The 21,163-nt window shown below is 33.3% G+C and overlaps 1 protein-coding gene across 4 annotated transcripts in view; it reads left to right on the top strand.

Annotated features, from left to right (window-relative positions):
- Window positions 1-13,702, top strand: part of LOC140443719 (transmembrane protein 62-like) — an 85,385-nt gene extending 71,683 nt beyond the window's left edge. Inside the window, exons 10-14 of one of the 4 annotated variants that reach the window (XM_072535108.1) lie at window positions 2,797-2,852; window positions 3,196-3,423; window positions 4,273-4,335; window positions 11,283-11,300; window positions 12,750-13,702. In XM_072535108.1, the coding sequence (XP_072391209.1) occupies window positions 2,797-2,852; window positions 3,196-3,423; window positions 4,273-4,309 (321 nt within the window). In that variant the 3' untranslated portion in view covers window positions 4,310-4,335; window positions 11,283-11,300; window positions 12,750-13,702. Of the gene's footprint in view, window positions 1-2,796; window positions 2,853-3,195; window positions 3,424-4,272; window positions 4,336-11,282 lie in introns of all 4 variants that reach the window. The other 3 variants (XM_072535107.1, XM_072535106.1, XM_072535105.1) reach the window with 3 other exon arrangements.
- Window positions 13,703-21,163: the final 7,461 nt, after the last annotated feature.

Below are 21,163 nucleotides of genomic sequence, written 5' to 3' on the forward strand. Positions count from 1 at the left end.
AGGGAGACCCGCTGTCCCCATTACTATTTAACCTAGCATTGGAATATGCAATGCGAAAAATCTATACCAGAGTCAAACCAGACATAACTGCCAGAGGAGCAAAGATTATTCTCGCATTTGCAGATGATGTAGATGCAGTAGCACAGACAACACTGGAAGTTAAGGATATAGTATCGAACTTTGAAGAAGCAACACTAAGCGTAGGCCTGGAAAGGAACGACAGCGAATAAGACAAAACATTACCATAAACGATCATAATTTTGAGGTGGTCAAAGAATTCAAATACCTAGGAGCAACAATTACCAGTGAAAACACAGGAGAACGGGAGGTTGAAATACGAATACTGGCGGGGAATAAATCATTCTTTGCCATTCAACATCTAATGAGGTCAAAGCTTCTCTCAAGGCGTGCCAAAATCCAAATGTACAAAACCATAATACGACCAGCAGCGACATATGGAAGTGAAACATGGACATTGAGAAAGAAAGAAATCAATAAGCTATTAGTATGGGAACGCAAAATCCTGCGAATTATATATGGTCCTTGCAGGGACAGCGTGACAAATGAATGGAGGAGCAGATACAACAATGAAATAGAGACTCTCTTCGGGAAAGGAAACATCGTAAGATACATAAAAGCCAATAGATTAAGATGGGCAGGCCACGTGGTACGGAGTGATGACGACAGACTGATTAGCAATGTGTTTTGGGAAAGACCAGATGGTAGAAGATCGACACTAAGGCCTAGAAAAAGGTGGAAAGACGCAGTCAGGGAAGACCTGGAGAAGTTGGAAGTAAGGCCATGGGAAATAATAGCACAGGATCGGAATCAATGGAAGGCAATAGTAAACGCGGCAAAAACTCACGAAGAGTTGTAAAAGCCAATGATGATGATGATGATGATGATGATTGATATAAAACTAGCCTTTGATAGAAAAAAAAAACAAGTTTTTTGGAATTACGTCGATTTATTTCTCAACATAGTCCACTTTTAGCTCGATACACTTAGTACGACGATGTTCCAATTTTTTTATCCCATCCGAATAGTACTTTTGCTCGAGCTCGTCAAAATAGGCCGAAGTTTCAGCGACGACTTCATCATTTGTTGCGAAACGGCGACCTCCGAGCCATTTTTTTAGGTTTGGAAACAGGAAAAAGAAATCGCTGGCGGCAAGATCTGGGGAATACGGTGGGTGTTCAACCAATTTGTAGCCCAATTCGTGTAATTTTGCCATGGCGACGGCCGATCGGTGAGCCGATGCATTGTCTTGGTGAAAGAGCACTTTTTTGCGTTCCAAACCGGTCACACGTTTTTGCATTTGATCGATTGTCAGCAAACGCGGCACCCATCGCGCGGATAGGTTTTCTCATGTCCAAATGATGGTGAATGATGTTGTGTACGCGTTCGTAGGAAATGTTTAGGACCTCTATTAACTCGCGGAGCTTAATTCGACGATCTGCCATAATCATGTCATGGACTTAGTTGATCATTTCCGGCGTGGTGACTTCATTTGGCCTCCCGGGACGCTCATCATCAAAAACACGCGTACGACCACAAACAAATTCAGCTTTCCAAAATTTTACTGTTTCTAACGAAGGTGCAACCTCACCATAAACTTCGTCCAGGTCGGCTGTGATTTGTACATTCGTTTTACCCTTTTTGTGGAGGAACTTAATCACCGAACGATACTCGACTTTTTCCATTTCTCCGAAAACACAAAATTTGCTTGCTTTTGACGGCTGTAAAAACCAAACTAATTGTTTTTAAAACTTAAAATTTTGACAGACGTCATGTCATGAATGGCAAATGTCAACACCGAAACCAATTCGGTATCAAGTAGCGCCATATATCAAAGGCTAGTTTTAGGCATGGGAGTACCGGTACGGAACGAATACCTATATACGTTAAGCTTTGCAGACGATCAGGTAGTGATTGCACAAGACCAAGACGACCTCAGCTACATGATGAAGAAACTACAAGAAGAATATACCAAGGCTGGCCTAGATATTAACCTCGCGAAAACAGAGTACCTATCTACAAGTGAAGAAGACGTAGAAGATCTCTAGATTGATGACAACGTAACAATCAAAGGAAAGCATAAATTCAAATACCTGGGGTTTATAATCACGAAAAAGGCAACAACAGAGGAAGAAATTACACAAAGATTAGGACAAACAAGAACAGCAATCCGACAACTTAACTCGGTATGGTGGGATAGACACCTAAATATGAAGACAAAAACGCAGATTTATAAAACATTAGTACGAAGTATTATGACATATGGGGCTGAAAATTGGATCATAAACAAGAAAAACAGCAGTAAGATAGTAGCAACAGAGATGGAATGCTTGCGAAGATGCTGCAGAGTAACAAGAATGGATAGGAGAAGTAATGACGAAATAAAGCAAAGAACATCAATAGAAACAGACATACTAACATATATAGAACAAAAAAGATTAAAGTGGTATGGACATGTAAGAAGAACTAGCGACAGCAGATGGATAAAGAGAATAACCGAATGGAGCCCCATAGGAAGGAGGAAAAGAAGACGACCCCGAAAATCCTGGAGGAACGAAGTAGACGACGCCATGAGTAAGAGAGGCCTAAACGATGGAGAATGGAACAAAAGAGATTGATGGAAACGGTTGAGCGAGGGAAGGCAGTGAATACTGTAGAATCCCTAAATATATATATATATATATATATATAGTTTAATATCAATCTATCCTCGTATTGTAAATTTCGCTCTGTGACATAAACAACTAATTTAAATGAAATCATACTTCTTTGTTTTAGCTATTGTTGTTTCATCTTCCGTTAATATTCATATTAGCGAATGCAGTGTTCTTTAGGTAAGTAATGGTTTATTACAATGATCTTAATGCTATCATTCAGAAAAAGATCGTGGCATGAAAATGGATTTTGTAGATTGAAGAGATGTATTTGATATAAAAAACAGTTTTCCGTAGAAAATGAAATGTTTTGTATAAAAAAAAAACATAACGTAACGAGAAGTTCAAAATAAAAAGGAACAGTGGAAGCAGTATTGAAATCACTTCCAAAAGTCATTTGCCACTAACAGTGTGAAAGTCGAACATTTTCAGAACCACCCTCGTTTATGTTGTACCGTAGAATTATTTAATTAATCATATAATAGGCATAGAAATCTACTAATATTTGTATTACTTATTTTAGATTTCAAGAAGTAACACTCAAAGTAGGAAAGAAGCAATCGATAAGAAGTCGAATATGTCGGCATTTGCCTTTTACTGTAATATTTGTGATTCAAGTGATAACGGCGTACCTCTTTTGGTTGGCCTATGGTACGTTAGCATTTTTATTGGGACCTTTAAGGACGTGGTCCTTGATCTTAGCTGGAGTTTTGTATTATCATGCTACGCGTCTTCCAGAGGAATGCACAAGGTCAGTATATCCTTTAATTTATTATCATTTTAATATGAACGTACTAGTTTAGTATACTTTTTCTAGTACAAATTGAAATGTAAAAAATGAATCTCTATTATGAGCTCTTGTTTTTCTTCTTCAGCCGTTCTCTATCCTTTTGATATAGATCTCTCCGATTGCTCCCCAGTTTTCTCTATTCTGAGCTGGCCTATACCAATTTAGTCCCGCTGTTATGACACACAATTTCAGCCGAAGTATGAAGAATATTTATTTGTTAGTAAACACACATAGGGTCACCTTATAATTTATCCTACATATTAAGATTTTTTTCATTTTGTAAATTAAATAATAAAAAAAAATCTTAAACTGTCAAGGGGAGGGTGTGGTGTAATGAGAGAAATTATTAAGATTTTTGTATGTATTAGAAAGATAAAATAATATCAAATACTATTTAATATTCAACTACGTCAAGATTATGTAATATCGAGTAAGTAATTGTATCATTATTTTTGCAAATATGAAGTATGCCACAGGTGCTGAATAAGCAGCCCGTATCTCATTGCAAAAACACACTTTGATATTTGAAAAGAATATAATTGGAGATTAGAATAAACTAGCGCTTCGTTCATTAAAAATGTTTTATTCTCCCTTAGCTGCTTAACATTAAAAAGAACCTTACTTAACACCGCCCTCACCTTTCAAAATATAGGATGCGAAGAAGTACCACTGAAGAAAAGGACTAGGAAAGGTTCAACTACAATTGTAGTACTATTGATGATGATGGTAACTTGTGTAAAGTAAAAGTGAATACCAATTCTTCTTCTTTATGAAAAATATTTATTTTTTTAATAAAATTTGTTTTTGCAGGAAAGCCGCTGAGATTTGGTGCATTCCGAATAATTGAGCCCGATTTCGACTTTAAATTGTAAAGTAAGACTCCATTTCCCTATACCTAAAATTCTATATAATCAACACTACCAATACCGTTGAATCCCATGATTTTATGATAATTGACAGTGGGGTTTGATTTGTTATTGAACTTTAGCCTTTTCTGTTTTTTTTTTCTATTCTGTCTGTAACTTAGCACTCTAGGAATAGTAAATTCAAGCCTCACTTTGCTATTTCTGACAATTTCTTCTTATTTATTGCACCGTTTTTCCATTCATTAATATTTAATTTCGTCATGTATTATTCTACTTCATTATTTCATTCTCGTTTGATTTTGTTCCACCCACGAATATATTTTTTAGGACCTTCCGTTCTAATATCGCTTGCATTCTTTGGTCAACGTTTCGGAGTATCATGTCAACGCTTCTTGAGCATGAGAGAACTATCAGTCATATTACTGTGTAACGAATATTTTGTCTATCACATTGGGATCTATAGGGGGTTAAAAATTGGGGACAGAAATTACTAGGGTGGATATAGGGCAAGAAAAACAAATCGAAACGTTGGCGAACGGCTACTAAGGGTTTATTTGGAGAACTGGGTCGTGGATAAGTGAACGACAAGGGGACTGAAATGAGGTAACTACCAAAATGAAACAAAGGGATTAGAACTTTTTTTAAATAGAAATAACAAATTGGTTTAGGGAAAAAAATTACACATTTATTGTTGTCTCACCACAAATAGTTACAAAAGTAAATAGTACAAAAATACTATATTAATAGTTACAAAAATAAATACAATAACAAAGTAAAACACTTACTATGTTCTATCAGTTTACAAACTCTAGAAGTTGGAGATACTACAAAACATACAATTATTGTTAATGGGTGACAATTTGTAGCAGAAATATATTATTACAAATAAAAAAATATCTTTTTAAATGAAACCATGCATAGAGGTTAACCTTTTTTAAAATACAAAAAACTAAATCTCAAATATGATTAGGTATTTACCAAATGTCAAAAATAGTGCTAACTGTCATATGTCAATACTAAATCTTAAAACTGAGAACAATTAATTTGACAGCTAGCCTCTAGGCCACACCCTAAGATCTACAATTTTAATTATTACAATTTCTTAAATTGTTATGAAAGCAATTATTATTAGAAAATGTTTATTTTTCCTTTAAAAATCAAACACAAAAGTTACCTAGATTTCACTAAAATTTCTGGGGTTAGGAACTGGACTTACAAAAATTTTTGGGAGTGGAACTGGAGTTAGATTCACCCCCACACGAACAAATTCATCTCCAAACTGCGAAAATTGAGGCTGGAAGTTGGGGCACTGGACGCAAAATTTGAAGCTTCTCTTAAAAAACTGGAACCATGTAGGTATTTTTCAAATTTGTTGGAAACGCCGCAAATCTCTTAGATACAAATCTCTTAGGTGAGAGACGATATAAAACAAAAACAGTGATTATTCTTATCTGAACTGACATATTACATTGAGTATAAATCACTTTTTTTTTCAACAAATTTTTTCCGGTTTTTTCCGACTAAACACACCGCGTCTGTTCTCAATGACCAATCTTTCAAACCTCACTTAAACTTCACATGAACTTTACACTGCTACACATTTTCCCATAAAAAAAGGCGAAAAACGAAAATCCAATACGAATTTGAAGCTAAATTTGGACTAGTTCTCTTTCCCGTAATACTTTCTCAGCTATCTAAATGGATGTTTATTTGAAACGCAATATTAAGCTCAAAACGATCAAAGAAAATACCAAAGAATATGCGTCTGTGATATATAAACAAACTGTAAAATGTGTTTATATCAACTCGGCGACGCAAAGAGGATTGAAATAATATTTCGGTGTTTTAACTTGTACGATAGGAAACAGAAATACATGGAAAATATTCTTCGGTGTTTTAATACATATACGAGGGGATTTCAATGTATACCAAAGAATTTAAAAATGCTAAAACTGTTGTATACACTTATTAATGAATTTGCTGAAAATTAATTTACTATTGATCAAATTGTCAGTACGTGAACACATTTATCTTTAGCTGTCAGTCTTGCTTGGATTTTTGTTTCATTTTCGTTTCCTTTGGAGTATGGTACCAGGATATCTGAAATGGTATACTTCTTTGAATTTGTATACTTTGTTTATTCGAACTTTCCATCATCCAAGGCCATACATTTTATTTTCGACTTGTTTAACTGTAAACCGATTTGACCAGCCGCTATTGTCACTTTTTGTGCCGTTGCTTTAACTCTTCTTTATTTCTTGTCACCATGGCGATGTCATCGGCAACGGTTAGTAGTTGGTGTCGCTATAGTAAACTAAGTTGCTTCTATTTATATTATCTTTTTTTATCATCATCTTTAGAATCATTTTAAATAGTATCATGGAAAGTGGATCTTCTTGTTGCAATCCTGTCCTTGTTTTGAATGCACTTGATATCTGCTGTTTTATTTTCTGGATTGTTAAGTTATTTTAACGAATGGTATTATTTACTAATTAACCTATATTGTAACCTCAGAAACCTTTTTTTAATGGTGCTAAAAAGATCACCAACGGAGACACTGCGAACGGCAGCTAAATGGTTAGTGGAGAGCGAGTCGGGGGTTCGAAACTAGGTTTTGGAACCGGGAATGGATCTAACGGAAGAAATAATAAAGATAAGATAAGATAGATTAGAGAAGACAGAGAAATAGATAACAAGAGAGATAGGTAAAATTACCAAAGATAAATGAATATAAGAAAAAGGGCGCCGCTTTTTCTTTTTTTGGGGGGTTAAAAGGGGAAAATTAAGAAACCTTAGACACGAAAAGAGATAAGGAGAGATAATTAGGTTCTGAGAGCAAATACAAGAAAAGATATTAACAGTTAATTATTAAATAAAGGTGGTAAACAAACATATACAGTCTGATCTTTCTCTTGGTCGAAGATATCGTGATAGTTAAATATTTTTATTAGCAAATATTCAGAGGTAATGGATTTTGACAAGAGCTATGACCTTGTAAATAACAGGTAAATTTGTGTACTGCATTGGCATGACTCGTAGCTCTCTTCAAAATCCATTACCTCTACTCTATGATCAGGAAACTTATTAGGAGTAGATGAATAAAATTCAGTAGGTAAACAAAACAAAATATATTCAATAGCTGAATCACCAGACGGGTGAATTCCAAAAACAGGAAATACAAATAAATATACCGTGACATGTAAAAAAAATGCAAAATCTTTCAATATAATAGACTTGGACACATGCACATACAAATAAAATATAAAATTAAGGAGAACTTGATGTTTTAAAAAAATTCCAAAATAGTCGATTATATAAATATCTCTCCTTAATGTTTTAGGCTTATCTCGAGATAATTGGCTTTAAAAGTAAGAATTTATAGCAAGCACAAAATAATACTGAATTAAGTTGCAGAAGTACAGAGACAAGATTATAAAAATTGGTTTTACCAAAAATTTAAAAAAGGCCCAACCCGCACTTGGTTCACAAGAAGCTACTCACACAGCTTTTATTTAAATAATGAATGTTTGTAATTAATATTTGTTAATGAAAAGATATGAAAGTTAGTGAAAGTTCTGAAAAGTGCAATTGATGAAATCGTTGTTCCTTATAGGAATTGATTGCATCGGTAGTTAGCTTAAACTACCGATCAGAAAAATGTTGTCGAAAATAGCCCCTAGATTACTCTGCTTTGGAGATAATTGGAGCTAATACTAATAGTAAGACCACCTATAGTAACTTTGGATGTTGTTGCCTCTTAAATCGCACTGAATTTAAACTGTACTCAACTTTAGTATCAAACACTGAAGTTAATTTATAATGTATATTTGATCTACTCGGGTGTTAGATCAAACTATTTAAGATACAATAGAGGTGTGTATATATACACGTATAGATAAATTCCCAGAGAAAGAAATACGTCCAAACTCTTAGTCGACGCAACCAAAAGTCAGTCTAATCTCTTAAACTACCCAACGAAAAGTGAACCTCTTTTTCTCAAATTGGACAAACTATCCCCTAGAATAGGATCATCCCCACTTAAAGAACTCCCTCTTAACAAGAACCGACTTAGTTTCATTTTCGGCGGAAACATAACGGTATTTTTTAAAAAGAGAAGCAAAAAGGCAAATAACTGTACCATATTGGGGGAAAGGTTCTCTTTGAATTAAAGCTATTTGTAAGAAGTTTTACAAATTTTATTACTCTCTTCCTAGCGCTATAAAAAAAGGCCTAAATGTTCTTTGCTCCCAAAAAAATGATGATTGCTCTCAAATTTCTAACAAAGCAGCCATCAAGTAATCTGCATGTGTCGGTACTTCTTTTAAGAAATAAAAAAGCTGAAAGATATCGAAGAATTAGGTCTATAAAGATACAAAATCTTAAGTACCGTTACGTTCTCATAAAGGACTATATAGGTACCGCTCGTTCGTTTCGGGCGAGGTGCAAAAGGAAGATTTTGCGATACGGCCATTGGCGTAGCTGCGATAATTGCAAAAGATTTTTAAAATTAATCTTAAAGTAATATATAATAATTAGTTACTAATCTAATTATAAAAAAAATGTTAAAATATCTTTAACAATTTGAATAGTTCACTTCTCTTTACTTGTATTTAACTGTCGTAAATTTGTTTTAAATCGATAAATATTATTTAGGGTTCTTGTATTCGTTCTTCTTAGTTCCCTTGTGATAAAAACCTAATAAATTACACTTCATACTTTTCGAACTGCCCTTAGTATTATCGTTGATTGATATTCCATCAACGCTTTTGTCCATATGTATTTTATTAGTCTATTTTAATTGCCGTGAAATGCCAAATAAAACATTTCAAAAACAACAACGAACCGTCCCGGCGTCCCAACGTATCTACCAATACTGGGCTCTAAACAATATCATAGAGCCTCAACAGAAAGGATGCGCTAAGGGCTCCATGGGTTGCAGAGAACAACTTATTATCGACTTAGTTATTTCTAACCAGGCATACACCAAATAAAGGAACCTGTTTACTGCCTTCATTGACTACAAGAAGGCCTTTGATTCAGTGCCGCATGAATGACATAGATATGTTGAAAATATATAAAGTCGATGATAATCTAGTGACCTTTTTGAAGCATATAATGGCAGAGTGGAAGACTAAAATTCACCTTCAAATATCTGGTGAAACCAATATCGAAACTAAAGATATCCCAATTAACCGGTGCCTTTTTCAGGGGGCATTTTCTTTAAGTACACTTTGGTTCTGTCTAGCGATGAACCCACTATCTCAGCTGCTGAACTCCACTGACTTAGGATTTAGCATCAAAAATAACATTACTTTTGTGGCGAAGCTTAATTATCCATTACATGTATGATTTAAAATTAATATCTTATACTCGAAAACACCTAGATTAGATGCTAAAAACCGTAAAAACTTTCTCAAATAATATCCGTATGCATTTTGGACTAGACAAGTGCCTTATACTAAATATAGTCAGAGAAAAGGTTCAGCCCGGAGGTTTCTATATGCAAGATGGCCAAAACATCGAGGCAATGGCAATGGGTGAAAATGATATGTACAAATATCTCGGAGTAAAACAAGCGCGGAAAATTCCGAGTTCGTAAGAAGAATAAGACAACTAAATCGGTCATATCTTAATAGTAAACATTTGTTTAAGGCATTAAATACGTACGCTTGTTCCGCGCTGAGCAACTTATTTGGTATTATTAAGTGGGCAAAAACAGATATAGAGAGTCTTTAGAGGAAAGTAATAACGCTTCTCACAAAGGCGCAACAACATCATCCACGCAGTGGAGTAGAGAGAACAACATTACCGCGATATCAAGAAAGAAGAGGACTTATGGACATAGGTGAGCAACTGGATAAACAGGTTGCTAATTTAAGAACTTACTTTCAGGCACAGGCTGAGACATCTACTTTACATCGAGTAATTTGCGCAGTAGATAATATAACGCCGCTTAAACTTAGGGAACAGGAAATGCACATAAACCACCTGAATAACCAAGAAAAATGCGCACCTGGATGAGTAAACCTCTGCGTGGGCGACATCTCAATGAGATCAGCCAAGAATATGTCGACAATACAGCGTCGAACTATTGGTTGACATCAGGAAAGATGTTTCCCGAGACTGAGGGTTTCCTATTTGCCATTGAGGATCAGGTTATTTAAACTAAAAATTATCTGAAATATATTGTTAAAGATCCACAAGTCGAAAATGACAAATGCTGATATGAATGCCAAGCCCAAGAAAGCATCCTACATCTTACCGGGGTCTGCCAGGCGTTTGTTAGTACTGATTATAAAGAACGCCGTGACTCAGTAGGAAAGATTATCCACCAAGAACTAGCTGACAAACTGGAACTTCTCCAAATCGACCATGTTCCTTATTGTCATACGTCCCTGACAGAATGCTTGAAAATGACAACTATAAGCTATACTAGGACCGCACTGTGTTCACAGATCAACCGGTGGCACATAATAGACCGGATCTTATAATAGTTAATAAACTTACTTGGCAAACAACACTTATTGATGTTGCAATACCTACCTAACTCCAATAATTTGCATGTTAAATACAACGAAAATGTCGCCAAGTACAGAGATCTAGAAATACAAATCAAGAGACAATGGAGAATTGAAAATACTCAGACAATACCTATTATTCTATCTACTACTGGTGTTATTCCGAAAAACCTCTTAGAGAACATAATGACTTACTTGACCTCAATCAAACAGCATGCTTGTAGTTGAAAAACTAAGGGTGGTGTTTTTACCTTCGGAATATCGAGTTTTGACTGTTTTGTGTGTTTTTTGTTTTATATAAACATAACATTTTACTTAGACATGCTACAAGAAAGCAGTTTCAGAACCTTTTTAAATTTTTTATGTGGCAAACATTAATATCAGGCATCCAGTCTTCAAAATCATCATTTTTTAAAATCTTTCTTTTTTTTTTCAGGAAAGCCGCCGAGATTTGGTACGTGCCATCAAATACTAGTCTTAATGAAACTAATGAAGAACTTTCCCCAATTCAAAAATCTAACTGAGCATAAGAATACTTATATATTATATTTAGATAAATATATAGGTCAAAATATTGACGTTAAAATATCATCACCAAAGAATTTCAATAGCCTATGCCAAATATATTTTTGAAACATCTACGAAATTTTAATTAACAAGTTATTTAATTTATTTTATTTTTAGTTTATTTTTAATAAGTTTTCATTAGTTAACCTTCTACATAGACTGACAATAAAGTTAAAAATATTCCTAGTTACTTTTTAAAATATTCTAAGGTCTTAATTATTATTCCTTCCATCTTTGTAGATTAAATCTAAGTAAATAGTGTGTTAAGTTTAGGTTTTAATATTTGATTTCATCCATATTTTGTAAAATACAAGAAAATTATTATTGACTTCCTTGCTCAAAAGCGATTTTTTTAAATCGTTTACCTTATAAAGCACATTTTAGAAAAATATACATTTTTTCCTTTCAAGTTCGTTGTACGTCGTGCATGATATCTCTGCGTTGCCATAGTACAGTCACGGCTTAGAGTTTCCCTATGATAATATTGAAAAATTTAATTATTTTTAACTTTAGTTTTCAAAATACAATAATTTACATTAAATAACGATTAATACCCAGTACTCCAATTTAACTTTAATTTATGGAAAACAAATGCCGGTGATTGCTACTAAGTTTATAGAGTTGTTGTATTCATTTTAAAAACACCACACAGGTTTTACTAATGTATATGTAATTTCTGTAATTCTGCCCATTTCAATTTTAATTTAATCCCATAGATTCAATTTTATGAATGTCTAAATCTTTAAGAGAAGCAAAAACCGTCCTAAACGTATCTGAAGCCGTCTAGAAGTGATTTATTGAACATCTGTCATATCCTTAACAATACAACTAAAACATAGATATTGATTTAATATGGCGCACTTTAGTCATTATGAATATTTTGTTACGTGGCCCTTATTTTGTGTTTAAATTTAATAAACCAAATGTCTCATTATAGTTGATTACTTTTCGTTCATGTAATTTTTCATCACGTACCCCTGAACAGATGAAATATAAATAATAACCTTACATTTTCACTATTTTATGATTCCTTAGATTCTCTATTTTCCGAAGCTTTTCTAATTTTCTATTTTCCAACGCTGTACGAAGATGATAACTTGGATGGCGTCTAACGGATTTATAAGGAGAAGACTCTATACTACACGCGATTTAATAAAACACCATTTCTATATTTCTAAAGAGTTTTAAGAGTAATATAGAGTTTAGGAGTAATATTTATTTAACGATATTATATCAAAAAATAAACATTTTTCTGTAGGTTTTTATGATTAAATATGCATACTGTGCTCGATAACAACCGCATTGCTATTTGTTATATTTGTTATTTGTACTGTAGGAATCAAACCAAGCCATACAACTGTGTCGGTACACAATGTTCAAAATGAATCCTGATCTCTTTTTTGAGTACAATTCGGGATAAATCAAGTTTACTGAGCAGGCCACTCACATTACAATTTACATTCCATTGGATCGCACTAAGGATGCACCCTAGCTGCTGTCTGTCATCATTTGTCAATCCATCTGTGTCGTGATGAGATCCGATAACTTTTTTGATCTAGAATGACAACTTTTGATTTTTTTTGGAAATTAAGTACGAAATAAAAGTATTGTAGATAAATAATATTGTTCAAGAAAGACACTTGTTAATATGTTCTTTTTTTTTCACTTCTGTCACTTACTCTTCCAAGTATTCTTCCCATTTTACATTTCCCAATATATAGTACATACTTACAGCTACTTATATGTATATATATATATATATATATATATATATATATATATATATATATATGTTATTTATGTTATATGTTATACTATTGGTAGAGAAATTTATCTTTATTAAACTTACTCTCTAGGGCTCTGCATCAAGACTGCCGTTCCCAAATCACTTGAGTATTACACAGTTCTAGATCTTACAAGGGCTAAGATGGACTCTAGACTAGTGTGGGAATAGCGAGCAGAACCCGAACATACTAGTGTCACACTGATATGGGTTCCAGGTCATCGGAGAAAACAGGCCAATTAAAGGGCTTATGAAGTTTCCAATAGGCCGAACATGAAATAGATATTGCAACCATTCAGGAAACCAAACAAAAAGGAAATTTCTGCACAGAAATGGGAACCTATTTAGTTTTTAACAGTGGAGACAGTGAGCGATTATTGGATATGTTGGATTTCGTATTAGGAAAAAAACTGCTGGCATGGTAGGGATGTTTTAAAACTTTATTAGCCTTGAAAATGCGCATGCCAGAAAAAAATTAATCGTAAAAACATTAACTATTTTAATTTCATACTGAATTCAATAAAAAGTATTAAAAAGACTGTTAAAAGAAAACCGTTTAGTTTAACTCTGTTTTGCTATGAGAACGCTCTGCAGACAAATAAATGTTTTAAATAATGTCGGATTTTATAGTTTCGTTCGTAGAATGACGTCACAAATAAGTGTTCATGAAATTTTGTAAGATCTATAATACATTTTGAAGCAGCAAAAGGATGGAAAAGTAACTTTTTTAAATGTACATGCACAAAAAGAAAATAGGGATGAAGATATTTAGGTAACTATTATGAACATTTGGAAGAGATATTCTATAAAATACCATGATATGGTACAAAAATTATTATAGAAGATTTGAACGCAAAGACATCTCAAAGAAGACAGCATATAAAAATTCTCAAAGAAAATGTTTGGAAGGAGATCGCCCAAAAAGTGAATACAATCTTTTCATCAATGTTTTTTAAGAGCCTTCTTCCAGTCTAGTTAAGTACAATGGTTGTGTAGGATTTATCCTAAAGCAATAATACAATAACAAATCGTCGTCATCTTGTTCTTACAGTATAGCTTAAAGCATTTCATTATCCATATTTTTTATGTAATGCCCAACCTCAACTGTTTTATGCCGCCACGTAACTGAAGTAGCTGCTGCTGACTTCGGAATCAATACTACAGCAACTGCTGCCCGACGGCAACTGCAACTGATGTCTGCAGTCGTTGTCGAAATCGTACCTTAAGAAATATTAGGATCTGATGCCCATTTAGAATATGACATATTTTGCAAAATAAATATTTGTTTTAAGTTGTTTCAACAAATTACTCAGATAAATAAACAATTCACAAATATTGCGACTTTTAGAAATTTGAATTTATGAATTCAGTTTTTGAAATAGTAAAATCGTTTCGCCTTTAAACCCTTTATCTTTGTCGCTTCATGGATGGCTCACTTTTAAATGAATTGTTTTTAAAAAAAATTGTGTCCAAAGTTGAACTCTTAATCTTTCAATTTTTTTTAACTCGTGTAAATATACCAACAGAACTAATACAAACAAATTAATTTCCTACATATGATTTCGTCTGAGAAATTTTAATTGTTTATTATGTATTGTTTAATTGTGTTATAATCACAGTACTTTTGCAAACCTTTTTACAATATTTAGCATAAACTTTTTAATCGTTATATGATTTAGTTTGATAGAGTAAGCCTTTTTCTTTAATCTGGTGCTTTCAGTATTCATGTAGATCCGACAGTTTACGCTTAATAACGTTGTAGATAAAAGCTTTTTGGGATAAACAATTTCAGTTTTGCAATAACTATTAAGTGAAACTTCTTGAAATTTTTAAAGCTGAATATTGGTACGAGGCTTTGTCCAATACCACAACAGATTTCTCTGGGAGATTAAGAAGCAGCTTTTCCTTAAACCATTGTTCAAATATCGGACCATCCATCCCATCATGATAGTCCGCTGAGTTTTTTTAGCTAAAAACCAAAAAGCAGCACATTCCACAAAGCCCAATTCACTACCTGTAATGCAGTATATGCAAAATTATCTTTTGTAAATAATATTTATTTAATTAAAATCATTTTTCCTACTTTTCATCTCTTGTGTCCGATTAGCACTTCTGCTCAGTTACGTTAGAAAACACTCATTTTAATTGCGCGCGCTTCTATCGTCCATAGGAAATACGTAGGACGAATCTACGCAAGGTTCCGTTCTTAACGTGAAACGCTATATAGCCAACTTTTATACCCGAAGAAATGATCTGATCTAGTGTTGTTCCGAATATTAAAATTTTCGAATATCTCAAAAGCATTTTTTTTAATTGTAATTTAAAAAATTCGCAGTTGATAAAGCTGCACAACCATTTATCCAAGTGTTCATTTTTATATTTACATATTGCTTTTACACAAATTTTCATAATGTTCAAATACTTAGTCAAAATTGTCTAGTTCTCGGAATATAAACTGTGATAAACAAACGAAACTGTCAAGAAAACATGGAAATTGTTTCTTGATCAAAAGACCAAGAAAGTAGAAGAATAGAGGATAATAAATACACACATGGATGACGAAAAAATACTATATATTATACAACAAAGAAAGTAAAGACAAATGAAACAAAAAATACCAGCGGCTAAAGAGAAGTAATTGATAAATAGATATTCGGAAATGACAGAATTCGAAAGAAAACAACAATATGCGCAAGTTTGTTCTGGAAGTTGCTGGCTTGTATAATAAAAAAAATCCCAATATTCTAGTGGATAAACCGGAAAAACAAATATTGAACAGAAATTCTTGAAATGTGAACCAAAACTAAAAAATCAACGGAACTAGACAGTTTTCCAACAGAACTCTTATAAATGATTAACAAAGACCACACCAGTGCTCTAGTTAGCTTTTTAACGATGTGTATACTACTGTAGATGCCTGAGAAATGGATAGTCTTGTTTTTGCAGCACTTCCGAGAAACAGCAAGCTAAAAGGTGCGCCGAATACAGATTAATTAGTCTGATGAGCTTCACATTGAAGATTAATTAGTCTGATAAGCTTCACATCGCATAGCATACGGAATGGGCCTAAAGGAAACCCAGTTGGGTTATCGAAATGCTTTTGATACACGTAAGGCACTCTTTGCCAAAAATACTTTTCTAAAAGTCTCGCAACCAACGCAAAAATATTTATATCGATTACGAAAAAGCTTTCTAAAGAATACTGCATCGAACGCTTTCGGACATATAAAGAACGCATGGAATTGATGGTTACGATATGCGTATCATTGAAATCATATTGGAAGCAGAAAGCCGTGCTTTGGATCGATGCAAAGATTAGTAAATTGAGCTGTCAAACAGGGATAGACGGTCATGGAAACATTATAGGTAATTCTGATTTGTAATAAAACACTGGGCTTAAAATTACGGCTTTATATCACCGTTAATTATTAATGTCACACTAATCTCTCATCTGTGTCATTGGTACTTTACACTTCCTCTGTTACAGTGTGTTATGTAAAATTACCTTTTTATGGATTATTTAATATTATTTGTTTAAAAGTATATTTTAAGGACGAAATCGTTTATTTTAAATTAGTTTTATATATGTTAAAAGGTCAGTTGTTATACATAATTTACAATATTACATTGATATTGAACACGTATATTAGTTAGATATATGTATAAAAGTTGTTAGATTCACGTAGTAGTAGTAAAAAATCGACTGACCTTTTAATATGCGATTTTAATCTCATATTATAAAATATTGTTTTTAGTTCATTAATTTGAAGACTTTTTAAGTTTATAATTTTTAATTTTATAAGGATATAATTTTGTAAGAAGAAAATATAATTGTATGATTAAAAGAATAATTTCTTTGGTTTTGATGTTATTTTGCCGTCATGTCCACTAGAGTATTTAATCAGTATGACTGATTTTACCATATTATAGTATTTATTTTTCCTACTCACCTCTTCTAAATATGTGATGTAATCCTAAAGATGTTATTTATTTTTACGTGTAAAATAAAGATATATCTGCAAATTGTTAAAAATTATTTTCCGTTTTCCTTTGGGTTCGTTGAACCCGTGCATATTTTGAGAGATTACAAAGAGGTCGAATTTGAGCAAGAAAAACAGTGATAAACTTTTCTTCATCTTTTTGGGGTCTCAAAATTGACATTCTCAGCAAAATTCAAATTATTCGTATGTTTTTTAGAGGTTCAGTGGCATTTTCGTCTAACGACTGGAGTATTTATTCCAGGTCAATATAGTGTTTGGAGCGTTCGGTATAAATTCAAATGTCATCAGCATACTAAACAATCTTAAAATTTTAAAGACAATATCAAGAATGTTAAAAGTAAGTATTTCCACTAAATATTTATTCGATATTATGCTAAAACAAAATTCATCAAACTTTCAAAAAACAATCATTTTTTGAAAGCATGGAAAAGCCTATATAGAACAGGAATTAATTTACTTTCAGCAATTTAAAATGCCAACTTAGGTTTTCTTAATACTTGACGACGCAGAAAGTCTCATTCCTTCGTTCAATAAAAAAATATGTCGGCAATAGATGTCATATTGCACTATGGATAAAAATAGTTTAACTAAAAGACAAATTTGGATTTATTGACTTAAAGAAGGCCTCTGGCTGAGTACAAAATAAATAATTGAACGAATCCTAACATGCGGCATAGCAAATAAAGGGACAGGAATATTAAGTAAGAAAAAACAAACAAGGCGACTACTAAAACTGAAGGTACTACACAGTATCTTCATTAATAATGAACGTATAGCGACATACGAGATATCATAGGGTACTATAAATACAAAAAGACAAATTTTGATTTATTGACTTAAAGAAGGCCTCTGGCTAAATACAAAATAAACAACTAATCGAATCCTAACATACGACATAGTAAATGAAAGGGGCGGATATAACGAATATGTTTAGATAGAAAAAACAAACAAGGCAACTACTAAAAGGGCACTACACAGTATCTTCATTATTAATGAACGTATAACGACATATCACATGATACTATGGATGATTTATTGACCTGAAAAAGACTTCTGACCGATTACAAAATAAACAACTAGCCTAATAGTAGCATATGAGACGTCAAATCAAACAACGTGAGACGTATAGTACAAATAATGTATATAGCGTGCCATCAAGATATATATATATATGTATATATATATATATATATATATATATATATATATATGTATGTATGTATATATATATATATATATATATATATATATATATATATATATGTATGTATATATATATATATATATATATATATATATATATATATATATATATATATATGCATGGTAAAGTAAAAAAACATGTCAGGTCAGAAGTGCACCAGATCATACTTTATATTTACTTGGATTGTATGGAAAAAGTTTATTATTTTAAAAATTTAACTGTAGATGATGACAATTGATTGGATCTCCCGTCGCATGTGACAGGCAAAGTTACTAGTGGAATATGGTAAACTAAATATATTACCTATAAATGTATGTATTTTATAATAAACATCTAATGTCTCTCCTTTTATTCTAAGTTGCATTATAAATTAAAAACAAAAGAAGGTAGTTTTCTCGTAGTAGAGACCCGCCGTAAAGATCTTTGTACGGTTTTGTACATTCCGTGTCAAGCATATGGCATGAAATCCGACAAATGCGCATTGAAATTACTCGCGATCCTCTCGATGAGTCGCTGTAGACCCAAAGTCGAAATCCGCAATGAACATGGTATCATCGGTGGATCTGATGCTGTTGATATTTCCTCCATTCACCTTAAGTCCATCCTTGGAATCCTCAAGTGTGTCTTTAAATAGAAACTAGGAATAAAGATTAAATGGCAAGAGTAACAAAACGCATGCTTGCCAAACTCCTCTCCTAATTTCTACCTCTGCGGACGTGAAACCTTTGATCCTAACTCTGACGTTTTGGTTCAAGTACAAGTTTTTTATAAGTATGATTGTTTGATATCCTTCCCATCTAAACCGATTTCTTACAAATTTGGTTACGACGTTACATACGGTTGTGACGACTCTGAATCCAAACTGATCGTCTCCGATGATTGTTTCGAATTTTTTATAGATTCGGTTATGTACGACTTTTAATAGGACTTTTCCTGTATGATTGGTAAGGCTTATCAGACGGAACTCGTTGCAGTGTTGTGGGTTTGGCTTTTTAGGTAGTGGGATGAATAGTTCTTCTAGCCAGTCTGGAGGTATTTTTCTTGTATCATAAATTCGATTGAATAAAAGAACAAATATTTCAATGTTTTATTCATCGAGTAATTTGAACGTTTCTAAGTATATTCCATCTGGACTGGGCTCAAATATGTTTTGAGTTGATTAATGGTCCAATCTTCTTGGTTGTTTTCGTTTGCCGTCAAAAAGTATTTTGATATAGTTTTCTTATTATTTCAGTTTATCTTCGGTCGATTCTAGTAGTTTGCCATCCGCGTTCAGCATGGCCTGTAAGGTTGTTCTCTTTTTAGTCGATGTGAGCTTTTTTACCTTTTTATGTAAATTAAAAAAATCTTGCCTTTGTTACAGTTTTTCCATTTCGACTCACTTTGTTTCCATCCATTTCAAATAGATAAAAGTCTCGTTTTTTGGTCATTTTTATAATTTTTTCTACCTCAGCGTATCATGCTTCTAACACCTTCATGGGTTCATCGGCCGTAGGGACATAAGTATGAATGATGTTAGTATTTACTGGCTTTTCGGATAGTTGAATAAGTAGACATCGGTCAGAAAATTGTACAAAGTTTTTGACAGCATAATTATATTTTTATTCTAAAATTATTCCAACTCCGTTACGATGAACCGGATCATTATTACCAGAGTAATAGAAAATTTTGTTCGTGGTTTTAACTACACCTGACCTGGCCATCTGACTTACATCTGAAAATAAAATATCTGTATTCCTAAACGTTTCATCTCGTGGCATGCTTTTCTAAGTTTTCCCATTTCGAACATACTTCTAATGTTCTATTTTGCCATTTTAAAGTTCGTATTTAACACATTTAAACTATTCTTAACGGGCATTCTTCGCATCCCTTAATCATCTAAGATCTTCCGGGGATTAGGAGACGTTTCCGTTTTTGCTTTCATTGTAGCTTTTTTGGACATATTTACCACAGTGGTTTCCCGTTACCTTCTCTAGTTTTTATTTTAGCCAATTCTCTGGACACACACGCTATTTGCAGTCGCCCACTCTGGGTTTAGACACTGTGTACTAGTTTTGGTCCACCCCGGGTATTTCATTTCCCCGGTACCACTCATATCTGGGAGGCGTTCCCCTATCCGCAAACTGGGGAGGCGCTCGATGGAGCTCTAGCAACCACAGACGAGGTTTATTCCACTAAAATGAAAAATCAAAGACTAACAGGCCAAACAATGAAAATGACTTATCGGTAAAAAGAATATTATCCCAGTCGTTAATATCCCAATTGATCTGTTCTCAGATGAACCTTAAACGTGCCATACAGTGTGCCCTCGTTAACAGTGGAACAGTCGCAGGCATTCTGGCCCTGACTCAAAATTCCCTTAATCTGTTTCTAACCGAATTGACACTTATTCGAACATTACGGACTGTGGAAAAACCATTTCGCAGTTCCCTAGCTAAATAACGGTGATCTGTGGCGTACGTGCACCTGGGACCTCCTGGAACTGGTCTTCTTGTGTAACCTTAAACTGTTAAATTACCTACTCACTTTTTTTTTTAAGAATTCACCTCCTTATTGAAAAATTAAGCAGACATAGTGCTCAGATAAAATTCTAGAACACAAATAATAATGTCCAAAATAAATATTCTCTCTTATCAACGTTTTGTTTACTTTTTTTTCGGCAAAAACACATTTCAACCTTGAAATGTTAAGGGTTTGTAGACACCACTAAAGGAGACCATAGACGAGTATTATAACATTCTGCTAAAACTTAATAATTACTT

This window comes from Diabrotica undecimpunctata, chromosome 6 (genome assembly GCF_040954645.1).
Source record: "Diabrotica undecimpunctata isolate CICGRU chromosome 6, icDiaUnde3, whole genome shotgun sequence".
NCBI lineage: Eukaryota > Metazoa > Arthropoda > Insecta > Coleoptera > Chrysomelidae > Diabrotica > Diabrotica undecimpunctata.